Source organism: Phytophthora sojae (genome assembly GCF_000149755.1).
Source record: "Phytophthora sojae unplaced genomic scaffold PHYSOscaffold_14, whole genome shotgun sequence".
In the NCBI taxonomy this organism is placed as follows: domain Eukaryota; phylum Oomycota; class Peronosporomycetes; order Peronosporales; family Peronosporaceae; genus Phytophthora; species Phytophthora sojae.
In genome coordinates this window covers 442,324-468,972 of record NW_009258128.1, presented here as the reverse complement: position 1 = coordinate 468,972, position 26,649 = coordinate 442,324, and the positions used below count along the sequence as shown (strand labels likewise).

General features: G+C 53.1%; 6 protein-coding genes across 6 annotated transcripts in view; 5 read left to right on the top strand and 1 right to left on the bottom strand.

Moving 5' to 3' along the window:
* PHYSODRAFT_307231 (hypothetical protein) overlaps positions 1–1,143 on the top strand; it is a gene marked incomplete at both ends in the record, with an annotated part of 1,426 nt that extends 283 nt beyond the window's left edge. Inside the window, 2 exons of the mRNA XM_009539813.1 lie at positions 5–1,010; positions 1,049–1,143. Of these exons, the coding sequence (XP_009538108.1) occupies positions 5–1,010; positions 1,049–1,143 (1,101 nt within the window). The remainder of the gene's footprint in view (positions 1–4; positions 1,011–1,048) is intronic.
* A 4,987-nt stretch (positions 1,144–6,130) lies between these two features.
* On the top strand, positions 6,131–6,484 carry PHYSODRAFT_386087 (hypothetical protein; the record flags this gene model as incomplete). Its single annotated transcript, XM_009539812.1, has 1 exon — positions 6,131–6,484. A coding segment is annotated over one exon (354 nt), but the record flags the coding sequence as incomplete, so codon positions are not given.
* A 408-nt stretch (positions 6,485–6,892) lies between these two features.
* On the top strand, positions 6,893–10,165 carry PHYSODRAFT_566032 (putative vesicle tethering protein; the record flags this gene model as incomplete). Its single annotated transcript, XM_009539811.1, has 1 exon — positions 6,893–10,165. One exon carries the CDS (start codon positions 6,893–6,895, stop codon positions 10,163–10,165), a length of 3,273 nt encoding a protein of 1,090 aa, XP_009538106.1.
* Positions 10,166–10,289: 124 nt separating this feature from the next.
* PHYSODRAFT_341495 (hypothetical protein) lies at positions 10,290–11,416 on the bottom strand (the record flags this gene model as incomplete). Its single annotated transcript, XM_009539810.1, has 2 exons — positions 10,290–11,186; positions 11,249–11,416. The coding sequence occupies 2 exons, from the start codon at positions 11,414–11,416 to the stop codon at positions 10,290–10,292; spliced, it is 1,065 nt and encodes a 354-aa protein (XP_009538105.1).
* A 9,402-nt stretch (positions 11,417–20,818) lies between these two features.
* PHYSODRAFT_386515 (hypothetical protein) lies at positions 20,819–23,199 on the top strand (the record flags this gene model as incomplete). The annotated part of the gene is made up of 2 exons (XM_009539809.1): positions 20,819–20,878; positions 21,940–23,199. Coding segments are annotated over 2 exons (1,320 nt in total), but the record flags the coding sequence as incomplete, so codon positions are not given.
* Positions 23,200–24,062: 863 nt separating this feature from the next.
* Positions 24,063–26,590, top strand: PHYSODRAFT_353086 (hypothetical protein; the record flags this gene model as incomplete). Its single annotated transcript, XM_009539808.1, has 4 exons — positions 24,063–25,121; positions 25,189–25,346; positions 25,421–26,197; positions 26,276–26,590. The coding sequence occupies 4 exons, from the start codon at positions 24,063–24,065 to the stop codon at positions 26,499–26,501; spliced, it is 2,220 nt and encodes a 739-aa protein (XP_009538103.1). The 3' UTR covers positions 26,502–26,590.
* Positions 26,591–26,649: the final 59 nt, after the last annotated feature.

Sequence of the window (26,649 nt, the reverse complement as noted above, 5' to 3'; positions counted from 1 at the left end):
CCAGCACCACCACCGTCAGCCCGCGCGTACCGAGGATGGTCACAACTACGCAAAGACCGACCTCCCGGAGAAGGAGGACTCACGCTACCAGCCGAAGCCGAACGTGCCTGCTACCGGTGGCCGCCCGAAGCGTGGTGGCGAAGAGTCTGGCCGCTTCGACGACAACGGCCGTGACAACCAGCACCACCACCGTCAGCCCGCGCGTACCGAGGATGGTCACAACTACGCAAAGACCGACCTCCCGGAGAAGGAGGACTCACGCTACCAGCCGAAGCCGAACGTGCCTGCTATCGGTGGCCGCCCGAAGCGTGGTGGCGAAGAGTCTGGCCGCTTCGACGACAACGGCCGTGACAACCAGCACCACCACCGTCAGCCCGCGCGTACCGAGGATGGTCACAACTACGCAAAGACCGACCTCCCGGAGAAGGAGGACTCACGCTACCAGCCGAAGCCGAACGTGCCTGCTATCGGTGGCCGCCCGAAGCGTGGTGGCAAAGAGTCTGGCCGCTTCGACGACAACGGCCGTGACAACCAGCACCACCACCGTCAGCCCGCGCGTACCGAGGATGGTCACAACTACGCAAAGACCGACCTCCCGGAGAAGGAGGACTCACGCTACCAGCCGAAGCCGAACGTGCCTGCTATCGGTGGCCGCCCGAAGCGTGGTGGCAAAGAGTCTGGCCGCTTCGACGACAACGGCCGTGACAACCAGCACCACCACCGTCAGCCCGCGCGTACCGAGGATGGTCACAACTACGCAAAGACCGACCTCCCGGAGAAGGAGGACTCACGCTACCAGCCGAAGCCGAACGTGCCTGCTACCGGTGGCCGCCCGAAGCGTGGTGGCGAAGAGTCTGGCCGCTACATTGAGAACGGCCATCGTACGGGTAGCGACAAGAAGTTGGGCAAGCCTGAATACGCACCCAAGCATGATCCAAAGCCGGAGGGCAAGAAAAAGGTGGAGCCATCCCACCGCGACCACCCGAAGTCTGCACCGAAGCAGCACATTCGTAAGGGTGATGAAGCTGGTGCTTTTTCGACGCCATAGACGAACTGAGAGTCTTCGTGGAGGTGGCTGCTTTTGAGCTGCGTGCACCCGTTTACGCCGACGCAGACATCCAGTCCCCCGATTTGAAGCTGTGAAGGTAGCAGCAGCTTTAGATTGTTTTTACATTTTGAAATGAACCTGGCAATACAAAATTCGATGTGGCCTACGCCTCACCCTTGGCTTAGCGTTCTATAATATGGCAATGCCTGCCAGGCGGAAGTATTGCAATGCCGTCGCATTTTAATCTCTCAAACACCTGGTTGCTTTAGCGCACATCAATCTTCCAGAATAGCGATCTTCGGGCTCGATGCACGCAAAATTCATTGAGCGAGATGACAACTACTGTAACCAATCAGATATTAATGCGAAGAGCCCGCGTAGCGGCTTGGCTGAGCCGGTGCTTCGACTAAGACGCCGATCTACTAATTCAACTGTCCGTGTCCTGCAAGGCCCCTTGATTTCGTACTTAGAGGGGTACTTTTTCAGACTTTACTCCGTGAACACGTTTGGGGCAAAGGCGACAGTTCTTTGATCACCGAAGGCATGCCTCGCAACGAGTCTCGCAGAGATTTGGTGCAAGGCAGCCCCGGGAGTGAGTGGTGGGTTTTAATAGACTCGCTCAGCGAGTTGGCTGCGAACAAGCCCTAAACTAAAACTAAGCTGCTAAGTGCAGAGAAGTGGCAGACCGTAGTGCTGAAGGCGCCTGAAAACGTGGTTAACTTCTTCAGTAAAAAAACATGTTTTCCACCGCTGCGCTTGTACAAAACACCCATTTGGACTCTTTAGTCTACTTATTTTTAAACCTGCCCTCCTACCTTCTCTGTTGCACACCACCCACACATTTGACCTGTGTGGCCGCAACGAGGCAGGCGCTTGTTTATTATTGTTTTTGGTGAGGTACATTACAGTCGTTTACTGTTAGCCTAAGGTAACAACGTCCGTCCTACACATCTTCTGCCAGCTTGCTAGCTACTTGTGGGTGCTAGCACATGCGCGCCTATCATGCGCGCCTACAGGTATGGGCCGGTCCGTGGCGTCTGCGTCGTCGCTTGAGGCCGGGTGTGTGGTTAACCATAGATCGATGTCCCCTCGAAGGAACTCCACTATGGGTGGGTGACCAGAGAGAAGACAATACCCCACAATTTGCCTCGAGGAAAAGGCAGGCGCTTGTATGGCTAGTAAGAACAGGTTAGCGTTGCCCTTGTTGCACGCTATCGCCACACGCCACCTACTTGGGCCGAAGCGAAGCTGCTCCATCTTCACTAGTCACCCCCTGCGAGGGGGTATCATCGAACTAAGGAAGGGCGGAAGGAGTGGAACGCTGAGGCAATCGAGAGCTTAAGTGGTGGTGGTGGTGGGGGAGGGGGGTAGATCAGCCTCGATGGTCTGTTTTAGGCCTGGAAGAGCCTAGACGTCTGTAACTGACAGTTACACGATGTGAGTTACATCGTACGTGTTAGATCCAGCAAACGAACTTCGAAACAAAGCTCGTTTGTGGTTTAGAGCACCTCCACCGCGGAGGACTAGAATGCATTCCACGAGCCATATCCAGTGACTTTGACACACGGACAGTCAAGCTTTGGGCCCACGGGCTGTCAATATTTCCGGACCTGAAAGTGACAAACGGGTCCCGTCGAGTCGATATCGACAGGCTCTAAACGGTCGTGTGCCGTTATCTCTGACGTGGGACGGCCTGTCGACATGGCGCCACGCCTGGTGCATTAGATTGATGTGTACTTACAGTAGATAGTACGTGAGTACATGTAGTAGCACAGGACGCGGGACAATGCACTGGGGTGACAACACCACAAATCCTTTGAAATCCTTTGGGCTGTGCGTCTATCAACAAGAAATCGATACGTGCCCATACTATGAGTAGTAGCACAGAAACTAAGATGTCGCGATGGCGGCGCGTTCGTTGACTTTCGGGCTGTGCGTCAATGGCTATCCGCATCAGCGTGCTAGCTACGTACGTACTACGTTTCCTCCGATCTCGAGGAAGACACCTCCGTCGCTGCCGTGAACTCTCCTCTCATTCTTACATTTACCGGCTATCACCAAGATCGGTCCTACGCACCGCCACGTTTCTTCTGGTTCTCCGACAGCACTCTCAACAGCAATGCGCCCGCGCCAAGCTACCGCCCTCGTCGGACTCGCCTACGTTTTCGTTGCGGGATGTGCCACTACTGGGGAGTCCGCCGCGGCTGAAAATGGCAATGCAGTCTTGATCTCTGGTGTTGAGTGCACCCCTCGATCCGAGTGGGACTGCAGGCAGCTGGAAAGCGAACCGACTCACAGGGGCTCTACGCATAAAGTTTCGCCGTCTTGGGGCCCTTCCAAACCAACAAAAGCTTCGGTGTCGGGCCGAACGCCATGCGCTGCGACTGCTTCCTCGACTCCCAAAACGAGTTCTCATCTTGGTATCCACAAGCCAGCAGCCGAAGCGACGAGTAACGGACCCACCAACCAGAAGCCAAAAGCGCGTCACCAAAATCGTGAAAATCCCTATCGTCCGAGCCCAAACGCTGCGACCACGACCTCCAAGGCACCGGCCAGCAAACACCACCCAAGTACCGAAGCGCCAGCGAACCACGAGTACTCGAGTACCGAGGCGCCGGTGAACGAGAACTACCCCACCACCGAGGACTACCCGACCACCGAGGCTCCAGCGAACGAGGATTACCCGAGTACCGAGGCCCCCGCCAACCAACACTACCCGAGTACCGAAGCGCCAGCGAACCATGAGTACTCGAGTACCGAGGCGCCGGTGAACGAGAACTACCCCACCACCGAGGACTACCCGACCACCGAGGCTCCAGCGAACGAGGATTACCCGAGTACCGAGGCCCCCGCCAACCAACACTACCCGAGTACCGAAGCGCCAGCGAACCATGAGTACTCGAGTACCGAGGCGCCGGTGAACGAGAACTACCCCACCACCGAGGACTACCCGACCACCGAGGCTCCAGCGAACGAGGATTACCCGAGTACCGAGGCCCCCGCCAACCAACACTATCCGAGTACCGAAGCGCCAGCGAACCACGAGTACTCGAGTACCGAGGCGCCGGTGAACGAGAACTACCCCACCACCGAGGACTACCCGACCACCGAGGCTCCAGCGAACGAGGATTACCCGAGTACCGAGGCCCCCGCCAACCAACACTACCCGAGTACCGAAGCGCCAGCGAGCCATGAGTACTCAAGTACCGAGGCGCCGGTGAACGAGAACTACCCCACCACCGAGGACTACCCGACCACCGAGGCTCCAGCGAACGAGGATTACCCGAGTACCGAGGCCCCCGCCAACCAACACTACCCGAGTACCGAGGCCCCCGCCAACCAACACTACCCGAGTACCGAAGCGCCAGCGAACCATGAGTACTCGAGTACCGAGGCGCCGGTGAACGAGAACTACCCCACCACCGAGGACTACCCGACCACCGAGGCTCCAGCGAACGAGGATTACCCGAGTACCGAGGCCCCCGCCAACCAACACTATCCGAGTACCGAAGCGCCAGCGAACCACGAGTACTCGAGTACCGAGGCGCCGGTGAACGAGAACTACCCCACCACCGAGGACTACCCGACCACCGAGGCTCCAGCGAACGAGGATTACCCGAGTACCGAGGCCCCCGCCAACCAACACTACCCGAGTACCGAAGCGCCAGCGAACCATGAGTACTCAAGTACCGAGGCGCCGGTGAACGAGAACTACCCCACCACCGAGGACTACCCGACCACCGAGGCTCCAGCGAACGAGGATTACCCGAGTACCGAGGCCCCCGCCAACCAACACTACCCGAGTACCGAAGCGCCAGCGAACCACGAGTACTCGAGTACCGAGGCGCCGGTGAATGAGGACTATCCGAGCACGGAAGCGCCGGATATCAGCCCCTACCAAGCTCAGACGGATGGTCCTGGTTCTCGTGGCCACCTGAGCGGCGATTCTGGCCTGAATGCCAACGACCATCAGCGCTTTCACGTTCGCACGGCTGATCGATCTGGTGACTATTCGACGCCGGAGCCAACGAACAAACCGTCTTGGTGGGGATGGTTGTTTTAGAAAGCTTCTGCTCGAGCTGAGCTGAGATTCGGCGCAGACACCCATCCCTTTTTGTGTGAAGGTTACAGGCCCCAGCTTGTAGCCTCCGATTGTTTCCTTTACATCTTGACATGTTCCCGACAATACAAATTTCGATGTTTCCTTCAGCCAGCTCGGCTTGTCCACACTGCGCTTCTTTAATCCTTCTTGCAACCTGAAGTCATACTCCATAGCCCAGACGCGCTCCGAACATCCATCAAATCGATTGCACACCTCCGCCCTCGCCTTTATCGGTTTGGACTGCTCCGTCCAGCTCCATGAGCCGAGGAGAATCCGCCAGCTCTAGAAATGTGCTCCAGCTCCTTGGTAATCTCGACTAGGCGCTGCACAGGAACCGCCCCCGTAGATGCACCCAACGCTTGCAGACTAACACACTTCGCCACGAGATCTGCCAGGCGCGTGCGTAGACTCACCAGCGCATTTTCTCCACCTGACAGCAGCTGAACTCCTCCACGATCGCTGCCAGTAGTTGTGCGCGTAGCATCCTCGTTGCCAGTCACACCCTCAGCGTGGGTGACCTCTTCGTTTTCGTTTTCACTCTCCTCTTCGCTGTCGCTGTCATCACCGCAATCACTCTGTGCAGGAAGCGCTGGATGCAGGACAAGAGCCTAATCATGGACTGGAGCACGATCGAGGACAGCGGCTGGAACGGGAAGAACTGGAGCTGGAGGGCTAGACCGAGGGACGAAGATGTCCACGTCGTTTTCCTCCAGCACCCGCTTGATGACTTTAGTGGAATGTCCACACTGCTTGCGCACTGCCGAGACGTTGATGTCCCCGGAGCTCTTAAAACGCACGCTAGGATCGTGCAGCGCGAGCTCCACGATCTTCTCCTTGTGAGGTGCCCCATCCTCTGCGGTTCACAGCTACACTGTGAGCCATTTCAAGATGGCTACATCTTTGTCAAATTACGATTAGTATATTGGTAACGGCTCATACAAACTCCCAGTGTGACGTGGCAGTCCCTTCACAGCGTCACCATGCAAGCGCTGCTGAGCCGCATCGTGGTGTCTCCCAGTGGGCCCGAGGGCCGGCCCGCAGATGCGCAGGCCAGCGCGGACGTCTCGTTCTCCCCTCCGCCCACGCCTTCTCCGAGCGCGCCAAGCGCCGTGTCGCCCGAAGTCAGAGCGGACATCGCGCTGGCCGTGGAGCGCTTGCAATTTGCAACACTTTTGGGTGAGCGCAAGAAGGCGATGGCTGCTCTTCAATCGTTGGCGCAGAGATTCGACGCGTCGCGCAGTCCCGGCGGCCGTAAGAGCAGCAGCGTCGACCCTACAGTTGAAGAGCAAGAGCTCGGAGATGCCGCCGTGCCCGCCGTGCTGGCCGCGCTGGTGTCCGACCCGCGCGACACGGAGCTCATGGAGGCCATGCTCGAGTTCCTGCAGTCCGTCGTGAGCCGCGCGCCGTCGGCCGCCCTGCTGCTGCTCGAGCAGCCTTCGGCCTGTGCCAGTGCCACGTGGGGCATGCAGACGTGCCTCACGCTGCTGCAGGACCCGTCGCCGTGGATCCGCGGCCCGGCCGTCGCGCTAGTGCGCGCGCTGCAGGACGCGCAGCCGGGCGCGTTCGCCAAGTCGGTGCTGGAGTGCAAGGAGGGGCTGCGCCGCCTGCTGGAGGTCGTGGAGGACCGTCGAGAGCACATTCGCGACGCGGCGCTGGCCGTGCTGGGCCAATTGACGGGCCGCGACAAGAACGCGCAGCAGTTCCTGGCCTTCGAAGAGGGGTTTGCGAGATTGTTCCAGATCATGGAGGTGGAGGGGCTGGCGGAGACGGGCGCCAGTCCGGCGTCCAGCGTCATCGCCGACTGCCTGCAGATCGTTAACAACATGGTGAGAGACAACCTCATGACGCAGACGCTGTTCCTTGAGATGCCGTACCTCGAGTCCCACGTGCCGAGGCTGTTGAGGCTGCCGGGGATCGATGGAGGAGAAGAGGAGGAGGACGCAGCCGCGCTGAGCAGGAGGAAGCGCGTGCTGAAGCTTGGCCTGCAGCTCGTGCGGTTCCTCGTGGCGGGGCTGTATGAAGGAGCGCGCGAGTCGTCGCTGGATGAAATGGCACAGAGAGACCGTGATCGGAAGGGCCAGGAGCTGGCCAGGATACAGAGCCTTGTGGCCCGACAGGAGGCGCTCATGGGCGCCGTGGGGGAGCTGGTATGTTGTCGCAGCGACGCGCTGGCGGATTTGAGACTGCAGGCTTTGGATTTGTTAAGGTTGGTGACGGAGCACAACGGCGGCGCGCAGATGATTTTGGTTAACTTGTACGCGTCGCCGTCCGGCCGGAATGTTCTTGCGGAATTGGTGAACCTTGATGTGGGCAACGAAAGTGACGAGTCGCCCATTGCCGCGGCATCGTCGGCGCTGCTGGATTCGCTTTTCGAGGAAAATGAGGGTGCTAGGATGGCCGTGTTGCAGCATATCCAGTCTGCACCACCGCCTCCGATGTCTACTGGAGGAGACGGTGGATACGATGCGTTTTCAGCTCCTCCATCGGCGGGCCGAGTTCTTCTGGATGCGTTTATCTGTAACACTGAGTTCATTGTCCAATGCAACGACAGTGGTGTTACACAGCCGCTAAATAACGAGCTAGTGGTGGCATGGAAGGCAAGCCATCGACTGGCAGGTCTACTCTCGAATAGTTCGTACTGTAAAGAGCTTGCACTCCGCGTGCCTGCCGAGTACGATCACTCGGACGCTCGTGCTGTGGCTGGAGGGTTGTTCCTGTCGCGCTGTCTGCGGTTATTGCGTTCATCGGTGGAAGACGAACTAAGCGCTGCACTTCAGTCTATCGTGTTCCAGGCCAAACTATCAGTGTTTCTATTGCTGATTCGCTGGTGCCATGGATGCCCGAAAGCCGTCCGAGAGATCGTAGGCTCCGTGACAAACTTGTCGGTGCTTGTGGACAGCCTTTCCGACGGGCAGCCCATTTCTTCTTCTTCTCGCGGTGCGTCCGAGGTGACACAGCTTCGGGGGCTTGTTGCCCTGCTGCTGGGATGTTGTCTGGAATTTCTATGTGAAGACGAGGAAGAGCAGGCCTTGAAGATTGCCAATACTGCACTAAAACCAGTCGGGGTAGAAGAAGACCAAGGTCTGCAGATGACCCGTGACCAGCTGCTTGAGTTGATCAGCAAGCGCGTCGGTCTTGAGCGTTTCACGGATGCGCTGGTGAAGTTTCAGCAAACCCCAGCTTTAATTGCATGCGCTCGGACGAGCAAGACGCAAAGCTCACGGACATTGCTCGCCTATCGTGCTACATACGACATTAGTGAAGAAAACGCGGAAGGATCGAGCGAAGACGCCGAGGCTCACTACCTGTTCATGCTGTATGAACGATCCTTTACGGCGTTTTATCGCGAGATGGCTGAACAAATTCAGAAACGCGTTATCGCGATTTACACCGGAGTCGACCGGGGATCTTCTCCGTCTTCAGGTGTAGAGCCTGGAGCTCCAAGTGCAATTGGCGCCTATCAGGATCTCATCCGCATGCAGGACAAGCAAATTCATGACCTGCAACAAGAAGTGGAAAACCTGAAGCAGCGTGTGGCTCATGGAGCGGGTGATCCAAACGCTACCAACGCTTCTACGACAGACCCAAGGAGTGAGGACGAACTATTGGAGAAGCTATCCACCCAGCGCGAGCAATTTGAGCGGGAGAAGGCCGAGCTAGAGAGCAAAATTAAGAGCATGTCGGAATCAGCGCTTGAGATGGAGACTAGAGTGAATGGTCTTACGATGGCGTATGAGCAGCTTGAGCGAGAGCACCAACAACGTGGACAGGAGCTTGCCGCTGCCCATGCTGGGATGACCGAGGTATCTTCTCTGGCTGCTTCTAGCGGGCTGGAAGAACAAATCGCTGCGTTACAAGCTGAATTGGATGCGGAGCGAGAAACCAATCGGCGACTACGAACCGAGGCCACTGCAGCTAAAGGTGGCGCGGCGTCCCAAGCACTCCGAGAGAAGGGTGATGCTGAGCTTGCAAACGCGCGCCTCATGAACCAGCTTGAGGAGTTGCGTGTGGAAAATAAGCAGAAGGATGAGCAACTAGCCGAATGTACTCAGATGCTCGAAACGCTCACCGAAGGGCAGAACCTGGTGAAACGGGACAACGAGCGGCTGAAGGCAGAGCTTACTGAGTTGCGCTCAAGAACCGACCAAGCAGGTGAGGCAGACAGAACCGAGTTCAAGAGCGTGGTGGATGGTCTTATGGATGACAAGGTGCGCTTAGAGCACCGTGTTGAAGAACTGGAAGCTGCCGCACGCGCTGCGTACGAGAAGGATCAAGAGGTTCTACGCCAGCGAATTCAGGAAGTGGAAGCGGCTCGTCGAGCAAGTCCCCCCGTGAGCGTGGAGTGTGCTGCACTCGAGACTGCGTTGCCTGCCGAAGAAGCGCTCAAGACTGAAGCAGCAGTTGGTGGAGAATCAGAGGAGGCAAATGAGGATCAACGCTTAAAGGAGCTCGTATCTACCCAGCTCGAGGAACTGAAGGAGTTGCGTGCTCTTGTGGCTGAAATGGAGACAGTAGCCATCGAGCGCGACGCTCAGGGCAAGCAAGCTTCGTTCCTGCAGGAACTGGTAGCGGGGTACGACGTTCAGTCACGCCGCGACAAGGAAAAGTTCGAAGCGACCGTGCGTGAGCTGGAGGACGAGCTGGCCCGCGCCTTCTTAGAGAAGAAGGATGCCGGACGCAAGGCGAAGGCCGCAGTCAAGGAGCTCGAGAACGAGGTGGCGCGCTTGTTCCTCGCCAAGGTGGAGTTGGAGAAGGAGCTGTCTGTTCACCAGCAAGACGAACGTGGCAGTCACGCAGAAAATGGCGAGATGCTGAGTGCAAATGGATCGTTCCGGAGATCCATCGAGTCCGAGACCAGCAACGATTCAACCCTAGACGATTTGTTGGTGCTAGTGGCGAGCTTGGAGATCCAGTGCTCCGTTCTACGCGAAAGTTTAAAGGAAGCCCAGGGAGAAGACGCCGTCGCTGTAGCAATAGAGTTGTCTAGGCAGCGAGGAGCCGTCGTGTCTGTTTAAGCCTCGAGAATGAAGGCAATCAAGGAAAGTTGCATGACTACTGTCGTACTAATAATTGGGGGGAAGGAATTCATTGACAATTGATCACTTTTCAACATAAAGCTATCTCAAAGCCTCCCCATGATCACTGGTTCTTCCACTTGCTCCAGAAGAACGCCAAGATCACTAACGCTCCGTAAGCAGCGGCCACAAGCTTGGTACTAAAACCCGAGGACATGGAGATGGGGTCGTCGACGACGTGAATATGGCTACCTCCGCTCGTGTGAGCGTCACATGTGGCACGACACGCACCGCAGGGACATTGCTTGTCGTCTGTGGCCTTGGACGCGATAGATTCCAGTAGCTGCGCTTGCGTTGGCAGTGTCTCGCGCATGTCCACGACCTCCGAGTAGTTGGAGCATTTCAGCACCTCATGGTCGAACGACTTGTCCTTGCTCGCATTGAAGCGCAGATTGATGAACTCTCCATGACCCACCGCGCCGACCTGCATCTGATAATTGAGGAAGCCCAGCGAGGACTTCATGGCCGCAACCATCGACGCCATGGCCGTGTTCTTGCACGAATCGAAGACTGAGCAGGTCAAGCCCTTGGCTAGTGCCACATGCAGCTCCAGCACCTTGACCTTCTCCTTGCCCGTCATGGGGTCCGGACGGTAGTTGGTACTGGGCCACGCGTGGGCCATCTGCATGAACTGATCCTGCTCGGGCGAGCACACCAGGCCACACCACAAGTTCATGAGGTTGGCGGCGCAAGCGTCGCAGCCGCCGGCACTGTTCTTGGCGAAGACGCTGGCCACCAACTTGAAGTTCTCGGCCATGGCTTGGTTCTGCTGCCACGAGCAGCACGCGTTGTCCTTGTAGGCGGGACACTGGATGGCGAATTGGCCGCAGTGCGGGCCAGCGGCCATGCCGTCCTTCCGGCACACGCAGGCTCCATTGATACACTGCCCTTTGCCGTTGCAGTCGGTGGCGTTAGCACAGCCCCCGCCACCGATGACGCTCGGCCAGCCATCCCCCGTCATCTGCAGAAGTATGTAGCCATGTTAGGTAATTATGCTAGTTGGGGGTAATTCCGCAGACGTACAGGCTGCGGCTCTACGGGCTCCTTGTGCGCCTCGGGGATGCAGTCGTCATAGTCGGGCTCGTTGTCCGGGTTGATACACGTCTGAGTCATGACGCACTTGGCCTCGGCAAGCGCTGGGGCGCGCGCTGCAGCTGCTAGCAGCGCGAGGAGCAGGGGGAGCAGCGCCATCATTTCCGTTTTCTGACAAGCTTCAAGGCGATGTATCCATCACCGCGAAATGTGACACGAAGGTCGCTTGTACACAGTCGACCGGATGCTCTTTTTTACTCCGATTTACTGAGCTTACTTTTTCGTCTCGCATTTACACTGTGAAAATAGTACCCCCACCTTGTTGTCAAGGCTTTTGGCCAGAAAAGAGCTGAACTACCGCTTTTAAAAATTATTTGCATTTAGTTTGGATTATCTACCCATAGTTTTAAGAAAGCTCATCATCCCTAGACATTTTATTAACCTCCTTACAGCTGCGCATGGAATTTCATTGTGATTTTCATATTTTAAGTCATGTAAGAAATTGTTATACTTCAACGCTGTGGCCAACACCCCCTCATATTAGGAGATATTTTGCTTATACGCCCCCAGACGTTTCGCTTAAATACGCGGATCGATTGCACGATACACAACCACTACCAAAACTTCTTCGATAAAATTGTTGTTTTGAAACAGAATTTCTGAAATGGGCTATGTTTGAGGACAACACACTAATCAGCTCACTTTCACGGAATGGAGTATGATAAAACGGACAGCAGAAACATTATGAGCAGTATTGTAAGAAACAGCTAAAACGCCTATCTATCTTAAGAATCAATCAGAACGACGCGCTGTCCGTGTATAGATCACGTGAATTCCTATTGGCTGAAATTGCTGCCGAGCGCAGCGAAGGCGGCCCCGTCGCCGAAGGCGACCCCCTCATACGATATTGCGGGACCGCAGGGCCCGCCCAACCTCTGTAGTAGTAACTAAACATTGAGAGTAGTGCTGCGAGCCGACGAGGCGAGCGGAACGGGTCCGACACTGCCGTAGCGAAGCGTAGGCAACCTGCTCCAATAGCGGAGCGAGCGAAGCGCAACAAACTAAAAAATCACCGCCGCGTTGCGGCGGCGCTGGGCTAGTATTATAAAACGCCAATCTATATTGCCGTTTGCAGATATTTTGGCCAATGCATGCTTATTATCTCGTTAATAATCTCGATTTTAATCCAGTCAGCTCTTAATTAAGACCTAGGTCTGATTTATATATCTCGCCAGTACGGTCTAACACCCAAGCTTGAGGCTCTGATTTCACGACCAAAACGCTTTTCTGCGGCTTGGAAACGCAGAAATGCCATTCTAGACAGGCCAAACCGAGTTTCTGGGCCTAAAAGCGGCCTCCACCAAAGCACAAAGCTAAAGCAGCCCTCGGCTATTTCGTGTCCACTCGTATTGAGAGACAGGCGTGGTCTATTTTAGTGGTCTATTTTAGAGGACAAGGTATTTGCAAGCGGCAATAACAGCTGATATGTTAAATCACCTAATTACGTATACGACAGAAAAAAACACACACCAAAAGCCAGTATGCTTTCATCTGCCTTAACTATTAAATAATATTTTTAAAAGTTGTTTTGGCGGCTTAGGTACTTTTAAAAAGACTTACTACTACGTATACCAGTACGTGTTTTAATGCAACACACTTTGATTGCTAACTACAATTTAATTGAGCGATATACCGGCTAAAGAGGTATCCAAAACCGGCATGCACCTGTATGCCCCATTGAAAGATTAATGGCTCGAATTTTCTTCTGATGTAATAATTAACAATCATGCTCTCACGAAACTATAGTTTGTTTGAAGTTTCGCCTGAATTAAGACCCTTGCTCATTCCGGATGTTGCCTCTAACTCGACAGGGTCGTGGGAGAAACATAAAGGGAGCCTTCACTTTCGTGCTGACGACTGCCCTCGACGCCGCCTTCACCGTCTTATAGATGTGGCATATATAACGAGAAAATGTCATAGAAAAGTCATTTTATAATATTTTATGACTACAATAACATGGATTCAATGATTGAAGGGGTAGTCTGGAAGCCAATCGCGCACTGAAAACCGCTTGGCCTAACTCCATTCGAATATCGTTCGTTTGCATTTTTTCTCTGGATCTCAGGGGTGAAATTTCAATCCCTCAGACTCGGATCTACATTTCTCGCAGCGAAAGCCAACGTGGAGCTTCGCCGTTCCATTCATGCTTTCACGCTCGGGACGAGATTAGCGTCTTGACAAATCGGATTAGCGTGTGGACGGGAGCAGCCAGATCCCTAACATATTCTGCATCACCCATATCCTTTGGAAACGCATGTTGTTTCACACATGCCGGACCTTTTGGCGCCTCTGTAGATTCGGTGTTGTGGTAGGATGCGAATCTTAGCACCCAGAAATCCCAAGAGATAATGGCTCCGATGCCATATATTAAGAGCGCGCAGGAACTTCCGAGCCAGGTCTGTGCTGGTCAATAGAGTGTCCAATTGATCAGACGGAACCCCTTCTCACCGCAGTTTGTAATCTGTGAAGACGATACCAGAATGTTGCAACTGCTGTCATGGTCAACTGCGCCGTAACATCGTGTTTTTTTATGTGTTCGGCTTGCATGTTCATTCTCTAAAAATAATATATCTTACGAGAGCCAATCAGATCGTGACTTTGGAGCGCTTAATTTTTTCTGACGATAGATCTCACGTGTTCGCTATTGCTAGAGTGCAGGAAATGTGTAAATCCGGAAGAACAACAACGAGCAACCACATTACCTTCCTTCTCGCTTAGGTTAATTCTGTGGTGGAAGACGTTCTGTATTATAGTATATGATTACGATACTAAGATTAAAACAATTTACTCTTACTTTTATAAATTTTGAAATGGTGTCACTACTCGTGTAGAAACGTAAATACGACTGGTAACAGTTAAATGCTCATAAGTAAGGTAGGCTATTTTCGGTTTTGAGGATGCCAAAAATAACCAAGACACAGCAGCATCGTCCTCGCTGCTTTGTTCAGGTTCAATGGAGATCGCTATCACCCTCCACTGTTCACTTATCAAAAGTCTCAAGCAGAAAACGCCGAAAAGAACAACAAGTGACCCGTCTTCGCCTTCGGTTTGCGATTATCCATCTTGGTCTTGCTCGCGTATCTTTCGGTGGACACGCCCCACAACTGTTCCAGTTATACCGGTTCTCAAGGGAGCTGGCGAAGCGGTGGATGCTGTAAGAGCAGGACCGCAACTGGAGCAGAGGCCGCCAAAGAGAGTCCGGCTTGATTGTGGTCTTTGAAGTTGCAGCTTAAGCCGACGTGGGGCGCCAAAACAGATTGATCATCGGCAAACAGTTCGACAGGAATCGTTGTATCAGATAATTAGAACCTGAGGTTATAGAAACGTTAGTGTTCACAAGCTATAAGCTGGCTTTTCACAGAATTCACGCTAGGACAGATGATAATCACATTCCCCGGTCAGCCCCGAATACCACTCCGGAAAGATAACAGTCCTGCTGATTATAAACGTTAATTATGCCTGTGTTTTCGTACGATACTTTATTAGCCTTAATTGTTTAAATTCAATTTATGCTTTTTCTTGAAATATCGCTAAGGTTAACTTTTAGAGTCTCCAAACACATTTTTAGATAGAACATATTTGAGTCTGGACACGTTTTTGTTGTGTTCACACTTTTCATACGATTTTTTGATATTAAAGCTCGCATAAATATCGTACTAGTACAGCTGGTTAATGGGCTACAAACTTACAAAACGTACATGAACTTCATTCTAAAGCCTTATTTAATGTACTTTGTACTAGTATTTTACTGTCCTGCCTATTTAAAAAGATTCTACAAAGTGCAATAAATATCTACCTGTAGTTTGCTTTATTTACTATATAATCCTTGGCACTTTTTAGTTAGTTTGAAAATATTTTGAGACCCATCATTCATGAATGCCTGCGCAGGTTTTGAAGAAAACAAACGCCGACATGTGTAAACTTTTACTTTCACAATGGTACAACACAAAATAAATGCTTTTTGATATCTTGAAACTGCAGTCATCTCAACTTTAAACGCCTCAAATGTTCCTTAAACTTCATTTTTGTGTTAGCAATTTGCATGCTATAATAGTAATAAGATGCATACTTGTTGCTAAAAAAATCAATTGAAAGCGATTCAAACTGCAGTCTTTTTACTAAGCACATCTGACAAATAATAGGTGATATACGGATACCACTAAGCGTTTTGAACAGTACCACTCTTTTTGGTATCATGGCAAACGTGATTTTCGTACTTAACACATATAAAGGGTATGCGTTGACTGGGTATTGTGCCTTTCACCAATTTTGGCGGGTGAGCTGTTAAATCAGGCGGAATTAGATCCATTAAAGAACGAGCAACGCTTATTTAATGTTATTTCCGCCTATGATTGTGAGTGCTTCCCCTAGCCCACGCAATCAGCATTTGCGAGGCAATCGACGGAGATACGAGCAGAATGGCATGGATTGGCGGGTAGCAAACCGCCAATCGCTCTGTTTCCGTCTAACTCAGGCTGGATTAGCTTATTCCGCCTTAACTCGGCCTCACCATCGCCGCTCTTAATTCGACCGCGGTGGGACGACCCGGAATTAACATGGGAATTAGCTAACTCAGGGCATAATTAGAGCCGAGAAGGGATTAGAATTATGCCAGAATTATCACGGCAGAATAAGCGAAAGGCACAATAGTAATTGCTGATTATTCCACATCAGTATACAAAAACTACACCTTTGCCGGTCCACTGTGGTGCTATTCCGCTTCAATGTGGTGAAGTAATTTGTGAAGTAGCACTAAAATAATGTTACTTACCAAAAATTAGCTCAGAAAAATACGCAAAGCAAAGCGGTTTTTGCACAACCCAAACTCGTGGTTGGCGTTTAGTTTGACGGCTACGGCACCCACCAACAAACGCGCTCATTCGCAATTCTGCACTCTCAAGACAACCAACGCCGCCCCGCTCCACCACCATGACCCGCTCCCCACACACACCCGAAACGCGGGCTCGCGTCCTTGCCGCCTACAAGGCGGGCGAGGACTGGATGCTGGTGGCTGCACATAACGGCATGCCACCCACCACTGCACGCCGCCTCGTCGCCAACGGCCGCGTGGAGTCGCTGTCGCGCGGAGGAGCGAGAGCGCAATCCCTCAAGTGTACTCCCGAGATCGAGGCGGCGCTCGAGGAGTACATTGACGAGAACTGCACCTACACTCTCGCTCAGCTGCAAGAGATGGTCTGGCTGGACTTCCGCGTGAACCTGAGCACGTCCACAATCAGCGATAAGCTGGCTGGAAAACTTTACACGCTTAAACAGGTTACTTTGCAGTATGTTTGTTATAATATTATTTCTGTTGCTTAGTCATTAATTGTTTGGCTTGTTCCCTAGGTTCGCGTGGAACCACGGACGTGCAACAATGCAGTGAACAAGGCTACACGCAAAACCTTCGCTGAAGAGCTGCGCAAGCACATGCGTGCTGGCGACTTTATCGTCTATTACGATGAGACGAACTTCAACGTGTACTGCAAGCGTACCCAAGGAAGGGCGGAAAAGGGCAAGCGCGCCACTGTGGTCCTCCCGCCTTCGAAAGGCGCTAACCTCCAGATCCAGTGCGCTGTGGCTACGGAGGTAGGCTTGGTACACCACCAGTTTGAGCGCGGCAGCATTCAAATGGCTGAGAATGCTGCTTTCGTTGACGAGGTCTACGAGAAGGTAAATGCATGCTTTAATTACAGCGAGCACTTCATTGGTAAGAAGGTGGTCATCGTGCTGGACAATGCCCCCGCCCACAGCCGGACGGAAGAGCGCGTCACTGAGCACGATAACCTGGTGCTTCTGCGCCTTGCACCGTATTCGCCAATGTGCAATCCAATTGACGGTAAGGACCTGTAAGCACTTTTTTCTGGGTATCTTGTTAATTCTAACGTTACGCTTAACTTAATTGTTATCTATGCTAAGGCTGCTTTAGCGTGCTCAAGGCCAAGATCAAGGCGGAGCTTGCGTTGTCGCGAGAGGAGCTTGTTGCAGCTCACCCGCGTGGACAGCTTACGGCTGCTCGGATGGAGATTCTGGAGCGAGCTGCCAGACGCGCGATAAACTGATGGACCTGCGTCTGGTGAACAAGATGACCATTCACTGCCAGCACGCTGTTGCCGCTGCTGAGCGCATGGAGGACATGCAGTACGGTACTTGAGCTTCTTTCGCAGCGTGGTTGCGCCGTTTTGCTCTGCTACTAAACCATTTTGCATCGTAAGAAAATCCTGTTGTAAAACTTAAATATAATTTTTGGGTTGGATTTTTCTTACAAATTTGTCGATACCAAATTGAAGTGGACTAGCGCCGTTTTGAACCGGCAATGGTGTAGATCAAACCCGGGAGGGCGTTTCTCAAGTGAAAACATGGAGTTGCTAGATGCATTTGATCGCTATCGCTGGAAGGCGGTTCAGCTGTTATCTGAAAAATCTCAAATGGGGGCCGATAGCAGCGATGATGAACTGTACATGAAACTTTGGTAACGTTTTACAGTAGGGAATGCATAGTATAGTAAGATGCAATCTATGACTCAAAGTCAACGCTTTTCGAAGCTCATGCCAAGTTTGTGCAACGCCCGAAAAGAAATTCATGATTCTCTGCTTATATCACGGTGTTGATAAACATATCGAGTATTACCTATGTGTAGCCTAGAGTTGGCAATCGAGCTTGTAGTTGTATCATACGCCTAATGCGGTCCCAGGCTACGATGATGGTTGGAAACTCGTTAACAAAAGCTCAAACTCGTCGAAGTATATCTCGTAAGGAAACCGTTCGTAACATGGTTGAAGTCAGCGAAGCGGTGTTTGTATCACTGGCGTGGCACAAACTCCGCTTATGTGACCATCCCCAATACTGCACGCGCGCTCGTATGGGTGCTGTAGAGTTCTCCTTCATCCTCACCACGGTTGTCAATATTGTCACCAAAAGATGAATTTCACAAAGCGGGGTTTATGTTGATTAAGCAAGTGCAGAATTCCTATCGCGGTGGGTCAATCGCCACCGTCCTCGACATCGTCGTCGGCTAGGTCGTCAAAGTCATCAACACCCTCGCTCACTGACGCGAGATGTGCGGCCGACTGCTCAGGCTCTCGCATCACGAATCCACGCCGCTGGCTAAGACCCGCAGCATGAAGCGCTGCTGCACGAAGCGTCCTGCCTTCGTGTAGAAGGCTGACATCTGCAGCTTCATTGCGGCCTGTGAGTGACTCGACCTAACGCACGTCGAATCCCACGTCGGGCAGTGAGTTAGTCGAAGGTTGCCTAAGGTGGCATGGGATAGTACAGCAAATGTTGTCTGTAACTCAGTCAACATTTTTTGAACGAAGCAAGGGTGCGTTGCGTTAGGCTGGGAGGACTGCGTAAAACAACATAAAGTACGTTAAACATAAAGTACGTTATGTAACTACTTCGTAGGTATCCGTGGCTAGCTCGGTTGTACCAACTTGATCACGGATTGCCTTCCTTACAGGAAGACTTTGACGGCTTGTAAACGGAGCAAGCGCAGGAAAAAAACTCATAAATTTATATACCCTCTCTTTGGTTACTTTATTAATGTTTTTCGACTAACTGAGTGGTAGGAGTGCTTTGGCGATCCACTGCAAAACTATGCCACATTCAAAGTTTGGAATCCAATTTGCAATCAATTCATGTAAGCTTGGTTTCCGTACAAAACAATAATACGTATTATATTACTTGCTTCCATGCTGCAAATGAGGGGCTTCACCCCTCATTTGCGACGCTGAACAACATTTTTTTATTTTGAAGTAATATGGAGCCAGATATCTAATGCTGCGAGGCTGTCTGACATCCTATCGGAACGGATTTAGTTTTTGTAGGTCTAGCAAGTAAGACGTCCTCTTGTTATTAGAAACTATAGGGTAGTTGTGGTGGTTCAGTGACCTTCTATTTGAGCTTAATTCACTGACCTATAGAAGCCTTGTATCTAGTAAGACGTGCCTGTATGTCGACCGTCTTTGAGTGTTTTTGTTGCTTTTGCAGCTGGGGTGTGGAATCTGCAATCGTTTTCCTTGTTATAGAGTTGGGAATCAATGCTCCTCCGGTCCTGTGGGTATCGTAGATGATTGTAGTGCTTGTTTTTGCCATTAACTTAGACGATCGGTGAAACTATAGGATAGTTGTAGGCTGAATGAACAACATATACTTGTACATGTATTCTTCATTTCATTATCAACCTGTGTCGGCTTAGTGTGGTACACGGTGCCGTGATGTACGTTTGCGTAAGTATGGTGTACTTTTGTGGGGTTTGATGTGCCTTTGTGTACGTATGGTGTGGTAATATGTCGTTTAAATGTTACCTGAGGTACAAGCAACTTTTTTTCGACGAATTAATCTGTGTGAGGCTGTCCATACAGCTCTTCTAGCTGTCCTCCCAGGATAAAGCTGGTGGAGCCGTACAGGCTACTACGTAGCCCTCCCGGTATAAGATTTTAACTAATTAAGATTTACGGGATTTACTTTTTAAAACTCAAATTTCGTATAAAGGACCACAATCACAAATTTTACAGTACTGTAAAATCTGTAATTATGCCCCGTGAGGTACTGCAGCAGTACCCCCCCTGTCAACCTGGGGCATTATTACAAGGGGGCACTATTAAAGGGAGTGGGGCACCAAAAACAACTAGCGTTAAAAAGTCTATTTATAGAATGAATTTGACAGTAATCACTGATATTGGTAAGTCTACATACAAACCTTAAGATTATGATGTGAAACATTTGGAATTTATTAGGAAAAACTCAGAATCAAATTCAATTTTTCAGATAAATGGGTGGGGTGGGGCTCTATTTGAGGGGTGGGGCACCACCAGCCAAAGGCATCAAATTTCATGGGGTGGGGCACTATTAGAGGGAGGGGGCATAATTACAGTTTTTACAGTACTCCATGCTATGAGATAAAGTTTTTTCTACAGTGAAACCCATTGATGTCCTTCACCTGGGGGTTCTTCAGTTAAAAATGGGAAATAGGTGAGGCTTGCCCTCCCCACACTTTTGACCCTATATTGCCGATCCTTGTTTTGGTTGTCATTTCACCCCCTGTATAAAAAGCTGCAGTAGCGCCTACCGCGATCGTCGAGAAGCCCCCCCTACCCCAACCCAGCTTGCCGACAAATGTGGCAGGATATCCTTTGGAGAACACAGTGAACATGATGCTCCATTTCTTACGCTACAACATAGCAGTGGCTACACGTCTACAGTTGAACTGCAAGGTGCCCTTTCATCATGCGCAATAATTCCCACGGGTGTCCGCCGACCAGATGGAGAGTTGAGACCGCGGTCACTTCCGAATTCGCATCCTTGGACCACTGGAATCACTCCTATCCAATGCCGATGCTAGCGTTTCTTCCGACGTTAGCAGCGTACGATTCACGACAGAATGTGGTCACCTCTGCGCTTATTGCGCTACTACTGGGGGCGTCCACGTACGCGACGCTGAGCTACATCGAACGATCGAGAGCGAAACATCAGGCCCACACGGAAGGGCTCCCGTTACCGAGGCCATGCACAACGCTGCCGATCCTGGGGAATACGTTGGACTTCGTCAAGAACAACGACGTGTTCAGTAAGCGATCTGCCCTTCTGCAGCTACCGTCCGCACCTTGTCCGAGTCCGCGGCTCTGCAGCGCCGGGGTCCTCGGCGGCTAGCAACGCCAATTCGTCACCTATACAAATATACACCGCTCCACGCGATATCCAACACGCACAACGCCTTGTACGTCGCCAATCCGAGGTGCTCGCACGTGATCCTCGACCCCTCCGCTTCTTATCGGGCCCAGGTAGGCGATAGCTGACTGGAGCTGTCCCTCTGTGAACTGTGCCCACGTGCGCGCACAACTCGCGGGTTCTCCCTTCCGGCGGATGCGTCCGCGGGGTACTGGTCGTCGATGGACGCACGTGTGCACTGTGACTCTGTGTGCACGCTGCTCGTCACCTCGGACCGGGCTCTTCACTTCGACTGCACTTTGACCTTAGTCGACTTGCTACGGCCAACTGCTTCGTCTATTGACGTTATACTCTGCTTGGCTCTACTGTATGGGTTGATCTGTACCCTACAGCGCTATTTCGATTCTGACTACACTTTTACTGCCATCACTTGGTGGCGTGGGCGCCATGGGTGCCGGCCAACGGTTTCTGACCAGCACACCTTGGCCAATCGTCGGTCTTGGTCGTTGCCTTGGGTGAGGTGGCACGTCGGCGAGTTTCCAGCGTTGCCTCGCTCACCCCTTCGTTCTTCCACGCCCCTTGCGTGCTATCCTCGATGTCATGCTCTCTTCGACTCTTCCTCCGCTTGTTCACCCCGTCGCCGCCGCCGTCTTGACTGCTGCTCGCTATCTTTCGCCGCCGCTTCGGATATCTTTACCAGTACTTGCGTACCCTCCTTGCGTCGTCCGTCCTACTGTTGTAGTCCTTGCTGCTGGGTCGTCTCTCCTTGAAGCTCTGTTGGCCCTTGGAAGCATCCTGGCCCTCAGAGCCTTGGCTACAGTTGCTGCGCGTCGCTCGTTGCACTTTGACGATGGTCATCACGTACACTAGCTGCTTCGTGCACGTGACTGGTACTCGCTAATAGCCTTCTCAGCGCAGCCTTCTCAGCAACAGATGCCACTTTGCGCCACTAGAAATCGACTCGGTGCTTACTGTTCCACGACTGGGTGTCGAGTCTGGTGCAGGAGTTCAACGGGGAGGCATTCCTGCTGAGCGCCCCCGGACGTCCCGATATCCTCGTGGTCTCGACACCCGAGGCGTTCGAGGATGTGACCAAGCGGCAGTTTGACACGTTCGTCAAGGGTGACTACCTCCACGAAATGTTCTACGATCTCTTGGGCAACGCTCTCACCAACAGTGACGGCGACGTGTGGCAGTTCCAGCGCAAGATCTTCGCGAAGCTGTTCAGTGCACGGGCGTTGCGTGAGTCTATGACCTCGACGATCCAGAAGCACGGCCGCACCATGCACACGCTGTTTGAGAACGGTGCTGCATCTGGCGCGAGCTTCGACCTCTTTCGCCTTCTCAGCCGATTCGCGATGGAATCGTTTGCCGAGATCGGGTTTGGCATCCAGATGGGCTCCCTTGCCATCGGTGAAGACCATCCCTTTGAAAAAGCATTTGATATCGCTGAGGAAGCGACTGCGAAGCGGTTCTCGGTGCCTGCGTGGTTCTGGAAGCTGCAGCGGCTTCTGAGCGTGGGCAGTGAAGGTCAGCTCCAGCGAGCGATCCAGGTGATTGACTCTACCGTTTTAAAGTTCATCTACGAGTCCATCGCTGGTCGTGCTCGAGACGAGAAGCGCACAGGAGGTGCTCAGAATATCGTTTCGCTGGCGTTGGATTCCTGCGACTTGGAAGGCGAAGCGGATCCACAACTACTCCGATCCATTGCCATCGCGGCGATCATTGCAGGCCGCGACACAACCTCGGAGACTCTCAGTTGGTTCTTCTACACGCTCAGCCAGCACCCTGAAGTTGAACGCAACATCCGGACCGAAATGCTCGAGAGAATCCCGCGGCTGGTACTTGAGACGGGATACTTTCCGGCCATGGACGAAGTGCAATCGCTCACGTACCTCGAGGCCGCGATCAAGGAAACGCTACGGCTGTATCCTCCTGCATCGTTCAACATCAAGCACTGCAGCGCGGATATCTTCCTCTCCGATGGTACATTCATCCCGGAGGGCACCACGATCGGTCTGCCTTCGTACGCTATGGGCCGCATGACTAGCACTTGGGGCCCCGACTGCAACGAGTACAAGCCCGAGCGCTTCCTGGACCCGGACACCGGCAAATTGCTGTCTGTTTCCCCGTTCCAGTTCCCCGCATTTTTCGCTGGTCTGCGCATTTGTGTCGGCATGAATCTGGCCATGCTCGAGATGAAGATCGTGCTGACAGGGTTGCTGAGTCGGTTCCTTTCTCGGCTACAGACCGGTTTTGATATTGTGGCTTCAACATTCCAACTCGTACATGATCTTGGACTCCGATGTCCTCCGGTTCTTCAAGTGCGGCGGGTCGGCGGCGTCCATGTCAATTTGCATGCTCCTCAATTCTTCCACAATCGCAGCGTCAAACACCCTTCCGCGAACGCATTTGTTGTCAAAGAGACCCTATCAGGCTTCTCGAGATCGCCTTCCTTGATCACACACGTAAACACTTTCAATAGTGCAGCGCCGAGCGAACTCGTTTTCGTATTCCTCCAGACACTGGCATTGCCAGTCTGACCAGATAACGTGTTCGCCATTGATGCTACATCTCTAAACCTAATCTCATATGGACACTTCTGTCCACCAGAAAAATGAGGCAAGACCTGCGATCGCCGCAGATCTCCTGCCTCACCTTCTCACAGCAGCGACGCTTCGCCACGACGACTCGTTGCTTTCCCTTGCTCGATATACACGCCACTGCCAAGCGGACACTCGCCACGCTTCCTTCATGCAATGGCGAACGTCGATCGCTGTCATCTACACGCACGTTTTATGCATGTTGCACCGTAGCCGAACCATATGTCCTGGTTATGCGTCCATTCGATCGACTTTCAGAGGCTTTAGCCGAGCTTTGGTGTGCCGTTTGTGTACACCAATGCCATTGCTGCGAAAATGATGCGCCTGCCCGACGCCGCTGGCCTGGCTGGTATTCTGCAAAGACCGCCGCAAGACCCAAGACTCAAGACCCAAGACTCAAGACCCAGCAAGAACACAAAGAAGCCAGCCAGCGACCCTGAATTTTCCAGCCTGAGCCAAGACCCAAGACTCCAATGCAGGCCAGCGGCAAGAAGTCCATGTGGTGCAGTCCAGCTCGCGACGACGATGACGACGGCAACCAGAGGAGCCGCTCGCCCCAGGAGAAGGAGGCGGCCAGGCACTTCGACATGCACAACAACGTCATCTCGCTGCTGAGCACGAGCCCCGGCAGCTCCAGCAGCGACACGGGCAGCACCGGCACGGACAACAGCTTCGGCCCGCACTACGTGGCGAGGCCCCACAGCAGCATGGAGGAGCCCATGCTGCATCGGATGTCCAGCGTGAGCCTCAAGGAGACCAGAGCGGTGACCGACGAGGACAAGGAGGACGGAGAGGTCAGTGAAGGCAGCCTCCAGGACATCCGACACCCCATGCCGGCCCATGACGCACACTTGGCGATCCGCCCACCCGCCGCAAGGATGGAGTACCTGGACGAGTCGGACGACGACGCGAGCTACGTCCGTGAGGTGAAGATGCCGATCCCGCTGAACACCATGACTCAGGAGAAAGTGCATCGCAAGCGCCCCGCGCCGTCGCCTGCTAGTGGTCGGTACACCCCGAACGGGACAGAATATTCGTGGTACCATCAAGAAACGTCACCGCTGCGAGCAATGAAAAAGCCGTTCGCTCGCCGAGAACCATTGCCGGACGACGGTTGCTTGTCGAAACCCACGGGCGGCAAGAGCTCCACGTTGGCCAAGCTCGCGAGTAACCTACTGCAGCAGCTTGAGAATGAGCCGGCGGGCACGCTGCTGGTCTACCAGCCCACATGTCTCGATCACCACAACGACTCGCACCAGGAGAGTCGCCAGCGACTGTGCGTGCTGGGTGGCCCAGAAGGCGTGCTGCACAAAGACCGGTTCAAAGATCTCAAGTGGGCCAACCTGAACGAGCTGCGGCCGGCGCGACTGAACGACATATTGCATGTACACACGACGGAGTACATCCAGCACCTTGAACGCGCCTGTGGCAACCTGCCGGAGCAGAACAAGGAGTACTTGGTCGGAACGCTGTACGACAAGCAGAGCGGCAAAAGTGAAGGCAAGGAGCTCACGTACGACCAATGGCTCAAGGTAAGCGAAATATCGTTTGATAGTGTTGCGGGGTGTACTGACAGTGATTCTGCCTGTGATCGTGCAGACCGAGCATGCACAAAAGTGCTTCGAAGTGCAAGACCAGCCGTCGGGTGGGAGCTTCGACATGGACTCGCCGATTTCAAAGAGCAGCTACATGGCGGCTCGTATGGCTGCCGGCGCTGTGTGCCATGCTATCGATAAAGTGCTGAACAACGAGACAAAGTACGTCGAACCTCGATCTTTCCATGACTAGGGCCTTGGCGTCGAACTCCTGACGGTTATGAACCTGTCTGCAGAAATGCGTTTGTTGTTGTGCGGCCTCCTGGTCATCACGCGGGTCCTAACGGATGCGTTGAAGGCGAAGGTTTTCACCTCCGACCCGAGATGTGTACGTGTGGCTTCTGCTTGATCAACAACGTGTGCATCGGGGCCTCGTACGCAATGAGCAACTACAGCGCACCGTACTACACCCCAGCGGTAGCCAAAAGTTTGGAGTCGAAATCCTTGCTGGAGTCGAGAAAGCGTGTCAGTGTCCAGCGCGTCGCCATCGTGGACTTCGATATCCATCACGGCAACGGCACAGAGGAAGTCATCCGCAACTTGATTCCGCACAAACAGAACTACCCGCTTCCACCGAGCTGGGCCCCGGTGCAGTTTTCGTCCTATAAGCCCTGGCGCGACGAGAAGGACCCGGACAACGTGTTTTTCGCGTCGATTCATTTGTACGACGACGACAACTTCTACCCGTGCTCAGGCGTGGGTCCTCACGGCTGCTCTCCAGAGCTCGAGAACAGCAAGAACATCATCAACCTCCCGCTGAAGGTGCTGGGCCCCAAGTATCTGGACGAGCGGTTGAAGCTGACGTCTAAGGCCAAGCGCTCACTCATGGAGCAGTCGTCGAAGACCTTCCGCGACACCGTGACGAAGAAGCTCATCCCGGCGCTGACTAAGTTCCGCCCGGACCTCATCATGTTGTCCGCCGGGTTTGACGGCCACGCTGATGACTTCTACTACTTCTTGAGCGAGGACGACTACGGCTGGGTCACGGAGCAGGTCGCCACTGTCGCCGAGGAGTACGTATTGCCCTGCTGTTGGTGCTAATTGCAGGGGATTGCTAACCATTGTTTTACTGCCAATTTCGTGTACTGTAGCTGCTGTGACGGGCGCATCGTGTCGGTGCTCGAGGGAGGGTACAACGTGGTGCCGTCCAAGTTCCAGCGACCACGGACCAAGGCGCGCAAGAACGCCACCTCCAACTTCCACTACGCCGCCAAGATGCACAACCGCCCCGTGGACGAGGAGCTCAACTCGTACGGCTCGCTTGCAAGGTCGGTGGCGTCACACGTCACAGCTTTGATGCGCGCGTCGCAGAATTAGCTCCTTTTATGTAATGTATTCATTTACGGTCTAAATTGCGCAATATACGGTACTCGTCCGAAAATTCTGGATCCGGGAATTTTTGGGCGGTCGTTTCGGGAATCTATCGGTAAGTTACGGGGCGTCTCTTTCCGAGCCAAAAACGCAA